This window comes from Talpa europaea (genome assembly GCF_964194135.1).
Source record: "Talpa europaea genome assembly, chromosome: 8".
NCBI classification, from domain to species: domain Eukaryota; kingdom Metazoa; phylum Chordata; class Mammalia; order Eulipotyphla; family Talpidae; genus Talpa; species Talpa europaea.
Window position 1 is genome coordinate 50,229,478 of NC_140075.1, and position 17,697 is coordinate 50,247,174.

At 37.5% G+C, this 17,697-nt stretch overlaps 1 protein-coding gene across 1 annotated transcript in view; it reads right to left on the reverse strand.

The window, feature by feature from the left end:
* HERC1 (HECT and RLD domain containing E3 ubiquitin protein ligase family member 1) overlaps nucleotides 1–11,796 on the reverse strand; it is a gene marked incomplete at both ends in the record, with an annotated part of 154,163 nt that extends 142,367 nt beyond the window's left edge. The window contains 4 exons of the mRNA XM_084240899.1: nucleotides 775–1,086; nucleotides 1,889–2,083; nucleotides 7,925–8,020; nucleotides 10,867–11,796. Of these exons, the coding sequence (XP_084097025.1) occupies nucleotides 775–1,086; nucleotides 1,889–2,083; nucleotides 7,925–8,020; nucleotides 10,867–11,796 (1,533 nt within the window). The remainder of the gene's footprint in view (nucleotides 1–774; nucleotides 1,087–1,888; nucleotides 2,084–7,924; nucleotides 8,021–10,866) is intronic.
* Between the last annotated feature and the right edge of the window lie 5,901 nt (nucleotides 11,797–17,697).

The window sequence follows — 17,697 nt, forward strand, 5'->3', positions numbered from 1 at the left end:
GTTCCCCACTGTCTCTGGTGAATCCTCTCACCCTCCATACCTCTGACCTGTACCCCAGCTCTTGTATGCATAAATAAATCTTTAAAAGAAAAAAAAAAAGAAAATGCATGCATTGTGCAAAAATGAAAAATGATGTAAAAAATATATAAAATTTAATAAATAAATAAATTTCTGGTGGGGGGGGGAATGAATATACCCATTAATCCAAAAAAAGGTAAATAAATGAAAACAATTTATTCTTTAACAAAATACCTATTCATTCATTTCCTAAAAATAAATGTTTAAAGATATTTGGAGAAAAAATAATAAAATAAAATACTACCTCCTCCAAGAGAATGCTCTGATCTTGTTATCTAATATAGCAACCCCATCCAAGTTAGTCTCCACTACATTACTCAATTTTTTTCTTTACTATTATTTGAAATAATTTTGTTTAATTATCTCTAAACCATAGATTAAGAGACATGAGAACAAGCATCTTGTCTGTATTGTTCACTCCTCTATGTCTAATGCCTAAAATGCTGCCTACATAAATATTTGAATCAATGATTCTCAGTTTCATTATCTGTGAAATGAAGATGTTATAAGAATCAAAATTAAACAATCTGTGTGAAGCTGTTTTGTAAACTATAAAAACAGATATATAAAAGATAAGCCAAAGAGCTATAGGGTGGGGAGGAGGGACTCAACTTTAGAAAGAATACATCAAAATCGGATAGATAGCATAAATTATAGAACATGTAATTATTTTTAAATCCAAAAGAAAGAACATACCTTTCCTTGCAGAGGACCCTGAATAAGCTTGGGATATTTCTGTGTTGAACTATTTCCATGTCCCAATTTCCCATAATCACCATCTCCCCAACTGAAGACTTCTCCTTCTGTTGTAAAAGCTAAAGTGTGACCATCAGATCCTTTAGAAGACGAAACCTTCTTAATAGACCTATGAGGCTCAAATGTTAACTTTTTTAAAGTAGACTGATTGTTAGAATCTCCAAGGCCCAGTCTACCATAGCTGCCTTTACCACAAGCTCTTACAGAGCCATCCGTGGAAATGACAAAAGTGCAGTATTGTCCAGCTTCAATCTACAAGCAAACAGACAAAATTACAAGTATAAAATACTTCTGTGAGAATCAAAGTATAATATTTAAGGTTGGTTTTATCAAAGAGGCTCAAAGGATGTCTTTTAAAGGAGAATATGGCATAATCTCCATTCGAGTTAAAAAACAGAAAATTATGAAAGCTTTATGGACTTCTCAGGTTGTCTTGATTGCTGAACTCAAATTCATGGATATTTATCTTTTCAGGTTATCTGCCCAGTAATGATCAATGAAACAGTGAAGTAAAATATTTTATCCTCCTCTTACAACTGGTGACTGGCAAGAACTAAAATTTTCCTATTAATTCCTAAGGTTCATTATAGTAAGAACCATATGAAATATATCCTAAACTCATGTGAAAAGAAAAACATTTTTTAATGAAAATAATAATAGACAATTCTCCTTTGGCTAATTAAGCTACACATTAAAAAAAAAAAAAAAAAAAAAGAACCACAACGCCAATCTGGCAAAGGGAAAATTCCAGTTTTTATTTAGTCTTATTTAATATTTGTGTTTAATATAATGGTAAGTCTGTTGCCATTCATAATTTTCTTTTAATAACCCTTTATATTTTGAAACTTGGAAACACTGCTAGTGATATGGAAGACTAAAAATAATTGTCTATTAATATTCATATTCAATATTAACGTACTGACAGAGTATGATAAGAAGCAATATACCATAAGATCTAGGAAACAAGAAAGAATCTCAAAAATTTAAATAATCTTAGCTTCGTTTAAAGCAAACCCTGTCACCTACTACTTTAAAAAGTAAGCAGTGAACTCACGGTTTGAGCGTCAGAGAAACTAGGAGCCAATTTGGGTTGTAAAATTTTCTCCTGTGTGCCTTCGACCAGCTGATGACTGCTGTTGCTCCCCCAAACATAAACCTCACAGGTTTCCGAGACAATAGGAGCATCTCCAGTCTGAATGCTATCTGGGCTAGCACATGTTCTTGAATAATCAGAAGCCATTCTGCAAACCTGTTAAAATTAAAAGCATACAATAAATAGTCAAGATATTTTTAGTCTAGAAATTTTTATATCCTCTGAAATTACTGTTGATTGTTTTAATACTCTCAACCACTCAAATAACCTAAAAGACATTCGATCTTAAACACAGCCAGCTAGACTCCTGAAGAATGAATTACTAAAAAAATACAAATAAAGGTGGCAAAAGCAAGGAGAAAAGGAGACACACAATAAGCGCGTTTAAACTAAGAGTTATATTACTGCACACAACAGAATTACTTAAAAAATAAAACAGAAAAGATGACTGATAATCTCATCACCACAATATAGTGTTACCTCTTTTATATATGTTCTAGAACTTTTCATAAACATGTTCTTTAACACAGTTATCACAATGGATATATAAGGATCATACAAAGAGTCATGCAATATTTTCAAAACCTGCATGATTGAACTGATAATACTATGTAGTTAACCACTTGACTTTTACAGGATATTTAGATTCTATTTATTGGTTACTTAAGCCATTTTTAGAATATTGTTTTCACTACATTTTGAAAAGTCATTTTATTACTTCCTTACTAAAAAACACAGAAACAGGAATATTATATCCCCCAAAATGACAACAATCTTATGATTCTTGAAATATAGTATATCAAATTGTTTTCCAAAATAGTGATAATATTATACCCCCAGCAATGTATGAAAGAAGGACTCAGCAACTCTGTCTCTGTCTCTCTCTCTCATACACAAACACACATACACAGGGCCTCCCCAGTGGCGCAGAGGTTGAGCACTGGGTTGTGAAGCTGCCCGCAGCCTCTGCGGCGCCGGTTCGATCCCCGACTGCTCCCCGGCCACTGGAGGAGGGTCCCACATGGCGCGCAGACCTCTCCTGCCGCCCGCTGCTCCCCTCAGCAGTGTTCTTCGGTCCTTCTGCCTGCTTTGCTCCCAGCTCTGGCTCTGGTGAATTCTCTCACCCTCCCACACTTCTGACTGTACCCAGTGCTTGTATGAATGTATGTATAAACCAATCAATCAATAAATAAATCTTAAAAAAAAAAAATTTAAAAAAAAAAAAAAAAAAAACACACATACACAAACACACACACACACAGAGCAAAAATCATGGATTATTTGCATTGGTTTGAATATAATATTCTGCTGCCAATCAGAATGTTTTTGAAATACTAGGCTTTCCCCCAACCCAAAAGCACAGGACCCAGGTTGGTCTTCTCAGTTGCCCTAACAAAGGAACAGGTAGGTATAAGAATACCAGTTTCACTGCATCTATACCAATAGTAAGTATTATTGCTTTTTATTTTTTTTACAAACTTAAGTGGAAAAAATGAGGATGTATTATTTTAACTTCACATGTCCTTATTATCAACAGAACTGAAGTTTTTCCATTGGTTTACCATTAATATCCATTTATTTATTAGGAGTTAATGGATTTTTCGTTTACTTGTATAAATTTCATACAATGAAGATATGAACTCTGACTACAGCTATGGTCAACTGGTTGTCCACCTAATTTTAGGGTATTTTCCCCCCTGAATCAAGGAAAAGCAAAAGATGCAAAACTCTTCTAGAATGATTCAAAGATCAATATATTAGATTAACAAGCCATTAAATGGGAGGAGATACAATAATTTTAGTCAGAATCTTTTAAACAGTTTCCAAAGCAACAGAACAATAAGTATGTTAGGGAATATTTTCCAGTGAACATGAGGATAATTTTGAAGACATAAAATACACACAAGTGAAAGCTACCAGTCCCTGATAAAAGACAGGAAATTTTTGGGCCTCCCCTGGTGGCGCAGCGGTTGAGCACTGGGCTGAGAGGCTGCGGGCAGCGCTGGTTCGTTCCCCGGCCACTGGTGAGGGTCCCACAAAAAAAAAAAAAAAAAAAAGATACGAAATTTTTCTGGAGACAAAAGGAGAATGGTGGGGCCAAGAGGTTTTTATTTAAATATCTCATAGGGCTTAAAGAAAAATTATAGCCCTCCTCTCCACCCTACCCTAAAAGAGGACAAAAGCAGGGAAAAAGTCTACTCACTGGGCTAAGAAATATGTTTTTTAAAAACAACTGGGAGTTGGGTAGGATTCTGGGAAGATGGTAATAGCAGCAGCAAAGTTGTATCTAAACTCTGACATTCACTTTACAGAGCAACCAGAAGGCAAATCGCCAAAACTATGCTTAAGATTCACAACAAAACTAAGCTGTAAAGGTAACTCTAATAACTCCAAATATAAGCAGTTGTGGGGGGTAAACAAAAACAAAAAACATCATCAGACACAAAATCTTCATGATAGTGACATCTGTGTAGGAGGAAGCAAGAGTATCTGACATACCTCAGAACAAATCATATACTCACTAGAAAGAATAGTAAGCCAATCTAAGAACAACTTTTGCAGCTGGAGAGAGTTTTGCCCTCTCTGACAGCAGGTAAGTTATAAAAAGGGGATATGATGAGTAGTTCTACAAGAGGAACACATCTCGAAGCCAGCAGGTGGTACTCACAGCCAACTTGATAGCAAAAAGTAGAGTTTTCTGGACTCCCTCAGTTGGGGCTGCTGGGAACTAGACACCATGTGGACTTTAAAAAGACAGAGCACAGAGCAGGCAGGTTCTCTTTTGGAGCTTACTCTTGTACTGTGATCTCCGCTCAGCTGACACTATCTGCTGGGAGTATAAATGGCAACTTGTTCCATGCTGTCCAATAAATTTTCTTCTCTTTCTCTCTCAGCAGTCCTTTCTCTCTCAGCAGTCCTTTTCTCTCATTCCCTGTGCAATTATATCCTTTAAATTTTTTTTATTTCTCTCTATTTCTCTGTTTTGGGGTATTGTCCTGTACTCCATTAACAGCTTTAAAGAAGCTACTCTTAAAATTGACTAGCCAGAATTCCTTTTCAGGATTCCTTTCCACTCACACACTGAGAGTGGAATAAATATTATGCAGGACAAGAACAACAGACAGAAATTCAAGATAAAAGCTGGAGGGGAGAGCAAGCTGGGAAACCACTCCTGTCCCGCCACCTCTGGCCTGTACCCCAGTTCTTGTATGCATAAATAAATAAATCTTTAAAAAAGAAAAAAGAATAATATCCCCACAATAAAAGTATGCCAGAAAGAAACTGCCCCCAAAATAGATCAAACTACAACCTATTTCATAGCAAACTAAAAGAAATTAAGAATATGAAACAGGGGCCTCGCTGGTGGTGCAAGGGGTTAAGCACAGCACTAAGAAGCTATCTGTAGCCTCTGCAACACGAGTTCGATCCCCGGCTGTCCAGGAAGATACCCACATGGCGCAGCAGACTTCTGACGCGCCCGCTGCTCCTGTCAGCAGTGTATTTCAGTCGGTCTGCCTGTTCTGTTCCCCACTCTCTCTCTGATGGATCCTCCCATTCCCCGCATCTCTGGCCTGTACCCAGTTCTTGTATGCATAAATAAATCAATCTTAAAAAAAAAAAGAATATGAAAAAAGACATGAAAGAAAACACAAGTTTGACATACAAACACCCAAAATGAGGAGGCTAGAACTCAAGAAAGAGCAAGAAAAAAATTTCAAAAATTCTTTCAGAAATGAAGGCCAAGCTAGAAGGAATTCAAGAATAAATTAATACAGTAGATGATACCACAAGAAAAAGACAATAAAAAGGAAGGCACTTTAACAAGTAAAAAAGACATTAAAAAGTATTCAAGAAAAACTCAAATGCTAAAGTTAAGCAAAGATCAACAAACCGATAATAAGTGTTCTTAAAGACAAATGAAATGAAAAGTAACACTAAAAAAAAAATCATTTAGGGGCTCCCTGGTGGCACAGGGGTTAAAGACAGTGCTATGAAGCTATTGGCAGCCATTACAACACCAGTTCAATCCCTGTGGCCAGAGAGCTGACCCACATGAAACAGTGGACCTCTCCTGTCTCTTCCGCTGCTCCCCTCAGCAGCGTGTTTCAGTAAATCTGCCTGTTCTGCTCCCTACTCTCTCTGGTGAATCCTTCTTACCCCCCCACACCTCTGGCTTATACCCCAGTTCTTGTATGCACAAATAAAATAAATCTTTAAAAAATAAAAATAAGTTATTAAGGAAACTTTCCTGAAATAAAAAGATTTGAAACTATATATTGAAATCCTTACAAATGTGAGAATAGTGACCCAGAATGAATATGAAGATACAGTCTACAAAAATTACTAATTTTTAAAGGATCTTTTTTTTTTGTCCTTTGGGCTTTTCAGCAAAACGAGCATGACTCATATACAGGAAAAGAAATTCAAATCTTCAGACTTTGACAGCAAATCTTTATGCCAGGGGAAAATGGATGAACATATTTAAGATGCAGAAAAAAGAAAAGGTGAGCCAAAAATTTTATATTCTCAAAATTGACTTTCAAATATAAGGAGCACAGCAACCATCAACATGTAAGAACTAAGAGAAGCTTGTACCCATGAGCCCAAAGTATCTACTGAAGAATGTGTTTCAGACAGTGAAAAAGAATAGACACACACAGATTGGTAGTGAACACTCAATATGTAGCTACTTGTAGAACTAATACTAAATGAGAGTTAAAGATAGTTTGTTATGATTATATGCTTTATGTAGAGATAAAAGAGTGGGGAGAGGGCATCCCTGATGATACAGGGGTTAAAGTCTCAGTGCTATAAAGCCATCTCCAGCCACTGTGGCATGACTTCGATCCCCCAGCCAGGGAGTTAACCCACATGGCACAGGAGACCGCTCCTGTCTCGCCCGCTGCTCCCCTCAGCAGTGTATTTCAGTCAGTCTGCCTGTTCTGATCCCCACTCTGTCTTTACTGCCCCCCTCCTTCCCCAGCTCTTGTATGCAAAATAAATGAATCTTTAAAAAAAATTAAAAAAAGGACATGAAAGGGCTTCATAAGTGGTTGGTGGAAGTTTTCTTTACCTAGGTACAGCTAAGAAGGATATTTATTTTATAGTAATTCATATTAAATCATGTTTGTATGTCTTTCTTTAATTTTCTTAATAAAAAGTTTTAAAAGTTGGGCCTCCCCTGGTAGTGCAGAGGTTGAGTGCTGTGCTGCAAAGCTGCCGGCAGCCTCTGCAACGCCGGTTTGATCCCCGGCCACCGGTGAGGGTTCCCACATGGCGAGACAGACCTCTCCTGCCGCATCCACTGCTCCCCTCAGCAGTGTATTTCGTCAGTCTGCCTGTTCTGTTCCCCGCTCTGGCTCTGGTGAATTCTCTCACCCTCCTGTGCTTCTGACTGTATCCAGTGCTTGTATAAATAAAAAAATAAATCTTAAAAAAAAAAAAATTTTAGGGCCTCCCCGGTGGTGCAGGGGTTGAGCGCTGGGTTGCGAAGCTGCCCGCGGCCTCTGCGGCGCCAGTTCGATCCCCGGCTGCTCCCCGGCCACTGGAGGAGGGTCCCACATGGCGCGCAGACCTCTCCTGCCGCCTGCTGCTCCCCTCAGCAGTGTACTTCAGTCCTTCTGCCTGCTCTGCTCCCCGCTCTGGCTCTGGTGAATTCTCTCACCCTCCCGCGCTTCTGACTGTACCCAGTGCATGTATAAACAAACAAACAAACAAATAAAAAAAAAAGCCTCTATTTTAAAAAAAAAAAGTTTTAAAAGTTATCTGTACATGATAAGAGTTCAAAATGAATTAGAGGAATACACTGCAAAGCATGTCTCTTTCACACTCCTGATGTCAGGACACCTCAGCCCAACTTTCTAAAAGCAACCACTGAAACCACTTTCTTTTCTATCATTTCCAGAGTTTGAATGGATTATTTTTAAAGAATGAATGCATGCTATAACAATGTAAGACAAAATAATTTTTAATGTAAAAGCCATGATTGTTACGTACTTCTTCAAAGAGACATAAAGCGGCCTCATACAGCGAGCACAAGCCATCGGATGTTCTGGTTGGTTCCCGCCACTGACTTCGATCAGCTGATGAACCCTATAGTTAAAACATATAGTTTGGGAAGGAAAGAAACATAAGTAGTAATACCACTTAAACAATCCACAAAAATAAGGAATGTTTATATAATGTTTATGTGCATTTAAATCAAATCCTAACATGAAGTCATGAAACCAACTTTTACATCTATTATATAAAAGACCTGGCTAGAGTAAAGCAGTAAATTAAGAGCCAACACCTCTGATTATCACAGGGCTCCAAAACAGAAGAGGAAACAGAATTCGCCAATTAAACATTCTTTGGGTGGTCGATATCCAGAAAAACAAAAGCCAATTTAACATAAACAGAGTAAAATACTGCATGTAGAAGTCAGAAAACAATATGGGCTTTGCAGACAAACTCAGGGTTATAAGAATTAAGTTACTTTTAAGTGCCTGACCAGTAAGCACTTAATCAGGAGTATTTGTTATAATACTTCCAGGTCTTTTGCCAAATAGATATGTGAATTTAGGATAAATGCCACAATTTCTTCATCCTCACAGTAAGGATAAATATCTTCCTTACAGATTAATATGATAATTGGATGAGATAGAGTGTGTAAAAGCAACTGGTAGATAGTAAGCACTTAACTAAGGTTAGCTTTCTGCCTCCTTTACTCCAGGTACTAGGGAGGAGTAAGTAAATGAAGCCAAAAAAGGAATGGACGATTTATTATAGGTTAATTAAATGAAGTCTGAAACTCTAGATAGGTAAGTATAATTTTCTTATGCTTGTAGAATTGATTTAAAATAATTGCCAAAAATGCACAGAAACCTATTTCCAACATGTTAAAAGACAATGATGCTAAAAAGATCAAGGAAAGCAATTTGACTTCTTGGAGGATTCTTTTCCCACAAAGGAGCCATACAGTAGGATAAGGCCTTTAGAGGATAGGGGAGAAGAGGCCCCTGAAACAGGGTATTTAGTATTTTGTTTAAGAAGGAAATAAACCCTGGGCAAGTATATAACCATATAACTAGACTGTGCAATAATTAATGTCTTTTCTTTGTAACAAAGGCAATGCAAACTAGACTCTAAAATGTAAAATTAAATGACTTCTCACAGAAATACTAACATGTGACTATGATACAAAAATTATTTTAGGTCATTAATGGCATTACATATTTGAAAGCAGTTTAAATCAGAAAGTACTAAGAATAAAAATAAAATTTAAACAGATGTGGAGTGAATGGTTAAGTACTGAATAAGAAAGCACATATGGGCCCTTATTGTTTCTCATAGCTACTCCCTCAAAGCTTTTTTTAAATCACTGCATCCACAACTCTAGGTCTTTACTTTGGGTGAAGATTCTGAGGTATACTCAAGAGTATAGGAAGGGCTCTCATCAACATTCCATACCCCAAACAAAGCAATGACTGCTCTTCTTAATTTTATTTAACATAAAGAAATTCAGGGTTTCCCTGGTGGCCTAGGGGTTAAGTCTCAGCACTATCACCACTATGGCCTGAGTTTGATCCCTGGCCAGGGAGCTAACTCACATATGGTACAGCAGACCTCTCCTGTCTTGCCTACTGCTCCCCTTAGCAGTATATTTCAATAGATCCACCTGTTCTTTGCCCCACTCTGTCTCTCACCCCCTACACATCTGGCCTACTCCCCAGTTCTTATAGACATAAATAAACAAATATTTGGGAAAAAAAGAAATTCAAAATTGTATTGATCTTATGATCTAAAATCTGCAAGTACTTATTTACAATAAAATGACTTGTAAAAAATGTCTCAATATTTACCAGTCAAGTTCACCAAATACAAAATGTAAACCATGCAAAAATTTAAAAGCCCAGGTTTGAAAAAAATTTAAATAATTTTATAAAACATTTCCATCAACGTAAGAGATTTCCACTTGTTTTTGAAGGAAAAAAGTCTTGAAATACACATACCTAACCTATAATTGGCATTTTTAGTTATTTTTACTAAATAAATTTGTTCATTGGTCAATGCAAAAACAGTGTAATCCAACTGAAATTAAGTCCATTTATCTAAAGTGTTTCATTCTTCACATCCTAAATTTGGATTCTTCAAATTTTCATTCTTGGTTTTCACATAGGAATCACATTTAACGCTTAGAATTTCTTGACATTGATCATACTGCACTATATTTTATCATTTACTCTTTAATATGATAGCCAAAGTTCATTTTTTAATGACAGTCAAGCAGTTAAATTTTCCTCCAAAACAACACACTCTTTCCATAAGTATTTGCATAGTTCAGCATTCCCATTCATTCAGGTCTCTGCCCAAATGTCATGATTCCTTCCCTAATCACTTTAACTAAAATATAAAATAGAACATCTTTCCCCTCTCTAGATTCTTCTCTGATCCTATCTTCCATTCCCACACCCAATTTAATTCTTACGATGTTTCACTAACTAAAATTAAATATTTATTGTCTGACTCCCCTACCAGGCTGCTACTTCAGTGGGGCAAAAACTGTATTTTTCTCTGCTGTATCCCTAGGATGTAGAATAATGCATAGCATATAGTATGTGCTTAATAAAAACTAATGTGATAAAATAGATTTTTTTTTCAAAAGACATCCACATTCCACAGTCAAGGTTCCTCATTTTATACAAAAAGACATGAAATGAACTCATCCTGACTCCTTAGTCAGTGATTTTATAACACTGTACCAACTAGACTGTTTTGAATTACATATTCACATAATAGCTTCTTCACTTAAAATATGTAAAATATTTACCTAACCTAACAATCACCAGTAGAACTCTCAAATCATCCCTATTTTAAAGGCAATTCATTAAAAGCTAGGTTGACTTTCCCAAAACTGTTAGATACAAATTTTAAAGTTGAAATTTTGTAATACGTACCAAAGAACGCCTCATTTGCATTAAAATAGTCATGAAGCAGTCAAAGCTGATCATTCCTTCCTGGGTTGATAGTAGTTTACTTTTCTCCATGGAATTTACAACTGCTGAAGCCCCCAAAGCCATTTCTATCCACTCAAGAAGATACCGCAAAGAACCTCGCTGAGCTGCTAGACCAAGGAGCAACTCAGAAGCTAATCTGCGACCTAAAGTATCTGCCCCAGAATTGGGAATAGTTACTCCTTTAAGAAATGTTGTTACTTGTGACAAGCAGTCCAAGCCCATTGGGGGAATCTTGCTTTCATTTGCTAAAGATAATGGTGGCAAAGAGCTCACAACTTCAATTGCAGTATGAATAACATCATTGCAAAGACTGAGACCAGTTCCTGACACAGGCATCATCCAACTTTGTCTTAGAAGTGCAAATAATAAACTTAGACCAGTTCGAACACCCATTTCTATAAGTGCATCAGTGCTTGAGCGAGGACGTTCACTGACAGAGTGGACATCTGCTGAACCAGAGCTGCTCTCCGGAGAATGCTGCTGCTGCTTCACTTTGCCTTTGTCGTGGTATTTATTAGAAAGTGCATAAAAGACACGCTGGAGTACAAGCAGCCGTTTTCGGAGTGCCCCAGCAAATGGGGAATCTGAGCATACCATTTTCGCTAGTGCTAGCTGGCTGCTAAGGAGGGCATCCAAGTAGTGATCCTGCTCATCACTTGAAAGAGACTCACGTTCAAAGTCTGGCAACTGTGGTCCTTTGAGGCACAAAACTTGTTGGGGCAAAGGTACTACTTCCTTATTGCTGACCAGTTTAGAATACAGAACAGCAACTCCCTCTCTTGTAGCAATAGATTCACTGTCCTCTGTAATCCAGGAGCTATTTAGGTGTTCAAGCCATTTCAGTTTCACTGGTGGAACCATACTTGCCATGTTGATTTAGTCTTCAGCCATTAGTTCTGTAAAGGAAGAAGAAAATACAGTCAAAAACTTATATGGATGATTTATAAAATGTTTTCAAACTTTAGGGGGCCTCCTGGTGGCACAGGGGTAAAGTCTCAGCACTACCAAGCTACTGCCAGCCACTACAGCACAAATTCTATCCCGGCTAGGGAGCTAACCCACATGGCACAACAAACCTCTCCTGTCTCACCGCTGCTCCCCTCAGCAGTGTATTTCAGTCATTCTGCCTGTTCTGTACCCCTCTCTGTCTCTGGTCTCTCACCCCCCGCACCTCTGGCCTACACCCCAGTTCTTATATGCATAAATAAGTAAATCTTTAAAAAAAAAAACTTCCACCTTACATTATAATCGGTGAGTTGCAATGCATGAAGTACACAAAAAGACTGGGTTTTAGTTAATGGTAATGTATCAATGTTAGCATTTTAGCTTTGAAAAATGAACATTCCATGGTTATATAAGATGCTAATTTTAGGGGGCAATGGATAAAGGGCATATGGGAACTCTCTCCAGCATATCTACCACATTTTTATAAATCAAAAATTACCTCAAATTTAACACTTACTTGAAAAAGTGATTTGTGTACCTTTTATTTTCAGGTTCTAGTCCCACTATTAGTATGACAGTGGGTTCTAGATTCTCATGACTCCCAACTTTGTATCTCCAACCCTTGCCTCTTCCCTGAACTCCAAACATATATACAATTACACATTTGACCTATATATATATATATATATATATATGTATCTAGTATACATCTCAAAATTAACTTCAATAAGAAAATATCCAAAACTGAGTTCCTAATTCACCAATACCACCATCCCCACCTGTTAATTTCCTCATCTCAATAAATGATAATTTTATCCTTCCAGTTCCTTTGATGAAAAAACTTGAGAGTGACTCATCATTGATTCCTCTCTCTCACGCATTCCAAATCCAATTAGCCAGTTCTACTTTCAAAATGTATTCTTAATCCAACCAGCTTACCCTCCATGATAAAACCCTAGTCCAAGTCATCATCTCTTGAACTACTGAAGGATCCCTCTTACTAGTGGCCCTGGCTATACTGAGATGCTATAGTAACTCCAAAAGGGCACGGGTGTTTTTGTATATCTTTGTTTACTGCTATACTCTAGCACAGACTAAGTACTCAGTATGTGTTTGAAGGAAAAAAAGTACTTAAAATTTAAGTTCTCTGAGAGAAAATACTCAAAAAACATATATCCCACAAAAGACTGGCTTCTAAGATCATAAAGAACTCCTATGCTTCAATAAGAAAATAACAACCTAATTTTATGATCAAAAATGTGAACAAAACTTCACAGAAGATATATGAGTAGCCAATAAGCATAACAAAAGTGCTCAGCATCTTATTTCATCACAAAATGCAAGTTAAAAATATAAAGAGAGCTACTATATACCCACCAGGATAGATTAGTAAAACAGACAATACCAAAGATTAGCAAGGATGTAGAGCCAGAACTCTCACAAATTGTTTGTTGGAATGTAAGCTGGAACAACTACTTATAAAAGATGTCTGGCAGCTTCTTACAAAGCTGAACATATACCTACTCAGTAACCCACCTAGTCCTCTCAGATCTACTTAAAATAAAATTTATGTCCATACAAAGACTTAAATCAGAATAGTGCTGGCCTTTAGAGGGTGAGGGCATGAACAGACTGTGAAGGGGTATGAGTGAACTTCCTGAAGTGATGGTAATGTTGAATTACACAGGCCTCCTTTCGATTTGTCAAAACTCAATGAATATACCCTTAATTTCATGTAAATTTTACCTCAACTGACATTGAACTCTAATTAATAAGCATACTGGAGAACTTCTAGGGAGAAATACACTGATATCTGTAATTTATTTTGCAATGCATCAAAAAAATAAGATGCATCAATATGTGTATGTGTAAATAAATGTGATAAAATGGTGGAATCCCTGTTCTTTTTAAATCGCTCAATTTTGCTGAATGTTTGAAAATTTTTATTACAAAATGCTGGCAGGAAAGTGAGTATCAAGTCTTATCTTTCAAGCAAGTTCTCAGAATGACAGTCAAAACAGTTGGTGATAGAGAAAGATCCTCAAATAATCGAGATAATTTATTTTCTTTAAAGATTTATTTAAGCATACAAGAGCTGGGGTACAGGCCAAAGGTGTGGGGGGTGAGAGGAATCACCAGAGAGAGAGTGGGGAACAAAACAGGCCGACTGACGGAAGTACACTGCTGAGGGGAGCAGCTGGCGAGTCAGGAGAGGTCTGCTGCGCCATGTGGGTTGCTCCCTCGTTGGCCAGGGGATCGAACTCATGCTGCAGAGGCTGCTGTGAACAGCTTCATAGGCTGTGTCTTAACCCCCTGCACCACCAGGGAGGCCCTAACGGAGATAATTTTATCTTCATGATATAGGTAGATCTTCAAGAAAAAACTCAGTGATACAGATTCCAAGCTAATTAAAAGTAGTTTCCCATTTTTCCATGGCCTGTTAAATTCTAAATATAAAATCTGATGAAACTTGCCTTCTCAAGCTTATGATTATTATGCTTAATTCACTATTTGGAAAGTATGTACTTAAAACAAGGGGGAAAAAAATACATTGGCTCTTCCCACTTCATTCAGTAGGGGTTTACTGAAAACCAGCAAGCACTATGCAGAAGACACAGAAGTACCTGATTTACCCCACCCTTGCAAGTTACTGGTAATTCTGCTCTCTTTAATTCTGCCAGTTTGGTAGCTGTAAAGGGATATGTTATTGCTTTGATTTGAATTTCCCTGATTACTAATCTGAGTGTGCTATTGTTTATTAGTCATGTGGATACACTCTTTTGGGAAATGTTTATTTCGTCTACTCATGCGTTTTTCTATTGCATTATCTTTCTTGCCAACTTGTAAAAGTTTTTGTATTTTATCACTGTCTTCAATACTGCAAATAATCTTCTGAGCTATCTTTTGCATACACATGCATCTCTTCTTCTGTAGCTTCTGCTTTCTATTCTAGGTTAAAAGAGCATCCTCACATCTCCAGAACCAGAACAGATATGAATTCTAGATTATATAAGTATATGCCCAGATTTTCTTGAGGTTTAAAAAAATAAACAAACAAACAATAATACATGAGTTCTTAAGCTGTCTGGAATTTAAGTAAATACTATTCAGTGGCTTTAACTTCTTTCTTTCCAGGTGGATGGCTAGTTATGCCACAACTATTAATTAATCCAGGACTTCCAGGATTGTTGAAGACAATGGCAACGACATAACTATCTCCCCAAACTTGTTCCCAAACAGTAAGACAAAGAGGAAAAATTAGATTCTATATAAACTACAATATAACAAAGATAAAGAATAACAACATTGCAAATTAACTGTGAATAAAGAGAAAAATAATCAATCCCAGCATACACACTCTCACCTCCATCTGAGTCACAAAGTTCTGTGGCAAAAGAAGACTGAGAAAAAGTACAGAAAAGACAGAAGAGAAAGGTTAGTGAAAGAGAATAAAGGTAATTTGGATGACAGCCAGGAAAGAGTAAATCCATACTAAATGTGAACATACTGGAAATACTTAGGCATATCAGATGACAGACTGTAAGGAAGAGATTTCAAAGTACATTTAATTTAAAGCGGCAGGCATGATTTAAAGCAGGAGAAGCTATTTTAAAAAGGGAAGGGTGATTTAAAAAAGCATTCTTTGAAATACAGAGGGGAGAAAAAAGACAAAAGAAAAAGGGAGGCATCCTTTGGTAACTGCTGTTAAAAGACAAGGAAAAAGGAGAGATGGTTAAGATTTTTGCTATACAAAAAAGAAAAACATAAACCTAGATAAAACAAAGTTTCTCTAATATACTGGAACTTTGCTGTACTGACAGAAGAGGGTACCAGGAAATTATGGTTTTCTTCATATAAGTCCTCTGCCTCTCTTCTTAAATTGGTTAAGTATTTTTGCTTTTGTGGCTATTATGAAAGGAATTTCAATGTTTCCTTTTCTAAGATATTACTGCTATTCAGCCATCTGGGTATATTCATACACTTTCCCAAATTACACAAGCACAGATGATGAACCAAAGAAAGAGAAAACATAACAAAGGACAGGAAACAAAGGAAGAAAGCGGAAAAAGACAAAACAGAAAAAAAAAAGACTACAAGACTAAACATATCTACTGCATACCTACTTTAAAACTTGCTTTTTAAAGCCAAAAGTAAAGACTGATTTTTTTTTTTTTTTAAGATTTCTTTATTCACATATATAAGAACCAGGGTACAGGCCAGATGCTGGGGAGGGTGAGAGGATTCACCAGAGACAGAGCAGGGAACAGAACAAGCAGACTGACCGAAATACACTGCTGAGGGGAGTAGCTGGCGAGGCAGAAGAGGTCTGCCCCAGCATGTGGGATTCTCGCCAGAAGGAACCTGCACTGCAGAGGCTGCGGACAGCTTCACAGCATTGTGCTCAACCGCCTGTGCCACCAAGGGAGGCCCAGACTAATTTAAAAGAGCACCTATATGTTATAGGTAGATATGGAACAGGTATTTATAATCTGTTATAAATTAAACATACATAATAATTGGATCTAATAAGAAAATCTTATTTAAAATATATATGCCACTTAATAAGAGACAGATCTAAAAGTGATTTAGAAAGGCTAAAGGTAAAAGGTAAGGTGGTGAACCCACTTAACACCCACGGTTGCCCCCCACGATGGCGGCTGCTGCTCCATCCTCGCCCCGCTTCTCCAGGACTAGGAAACATACGCACCCTTCGCCTGCCTTCCCACAGCATTTAGCAATATTGTCACATGAATTGGACATCTTAGTGCTTGAAATGAAATGATGGGATAGAACCTAATTTTTGCATAGTGTTCATTAACTTCATGATAAAAACTGCAGAAAAAGAAGAATGGGGCCTCCCTGGTGGCACAAGGGGTTAAGCACTGCACTATGAAGCAATCCACAGCCTCTGCAGCACAAGTTCCATCCCCGGCCGGCCAAGGAGCAACCCACATGGCACAGCTGACCTCTCCTGACTCACCCCCTCCTCCCCTAAGCAATGTATTTCAGTCAATCTGCCTATTCTGTTCCCCACTCTGTCTCTGGTGAATCCTCTCACCTGCCCCATGCATCTCTGATCTGTACCCCAGCTCTTGTATGCATAAATAAATAAGAAAAAAAAAAGAAAAAAAAAAAAGGTAAGGGCTTCCCCCGGTGGCGCAGCGGTTGAGCGCTGGGTTGCGAGGCTGCCCGCAGCCTCTGCAGTGCTGGTTCGATCCCCGGCTGCTCCCCGGCCACCGGAGGAGGGTCCCACATGGAGCGCAGACCTCTCCTGCCGCCCGCTGCTCCCCTCAGCAGTGTGCTTCGGTCCTTCTGCCTGCTCTGCTCCCCGCTCTGGCTCTGGTGAGTTCTCTCACCCTCCCGCGCTTCTGACTGTACCCAGTGCGTGTATAAATAAATAAATAATTAAAAAAAAAAAAAAGGTAAGGTGGTGATTGAACAAGCAAATACAATCTCTTAATCACTAAATTATGTCCTTCTTATCACTATTATGATGATTTCGCATGTTCTATATCACTCTAAATTTTTAAAAATTGAAAACCTCAAAAGATTTCAATGAATCAACTGCCAATTCAACTGATTTTTAAGAGTCTGTCACTATTATAAAATATGGTCCTCCTAGCCACTCTCAAAATCATTAACTAATCCTAATCAGGGAACAACAACATATCACTTTTTTTGCAGGCCTCATTAGATATTTGGAGTGCCAAAAAGCAAAAGTGTGAGAAGAGATGAAAAACAAAGCTAGAGAAATTCCATTATCTGACTTTAAGGCTTATTATAAAGCTACAATAATCAAGACACATAGTTTGGAGTCAAAAGTAG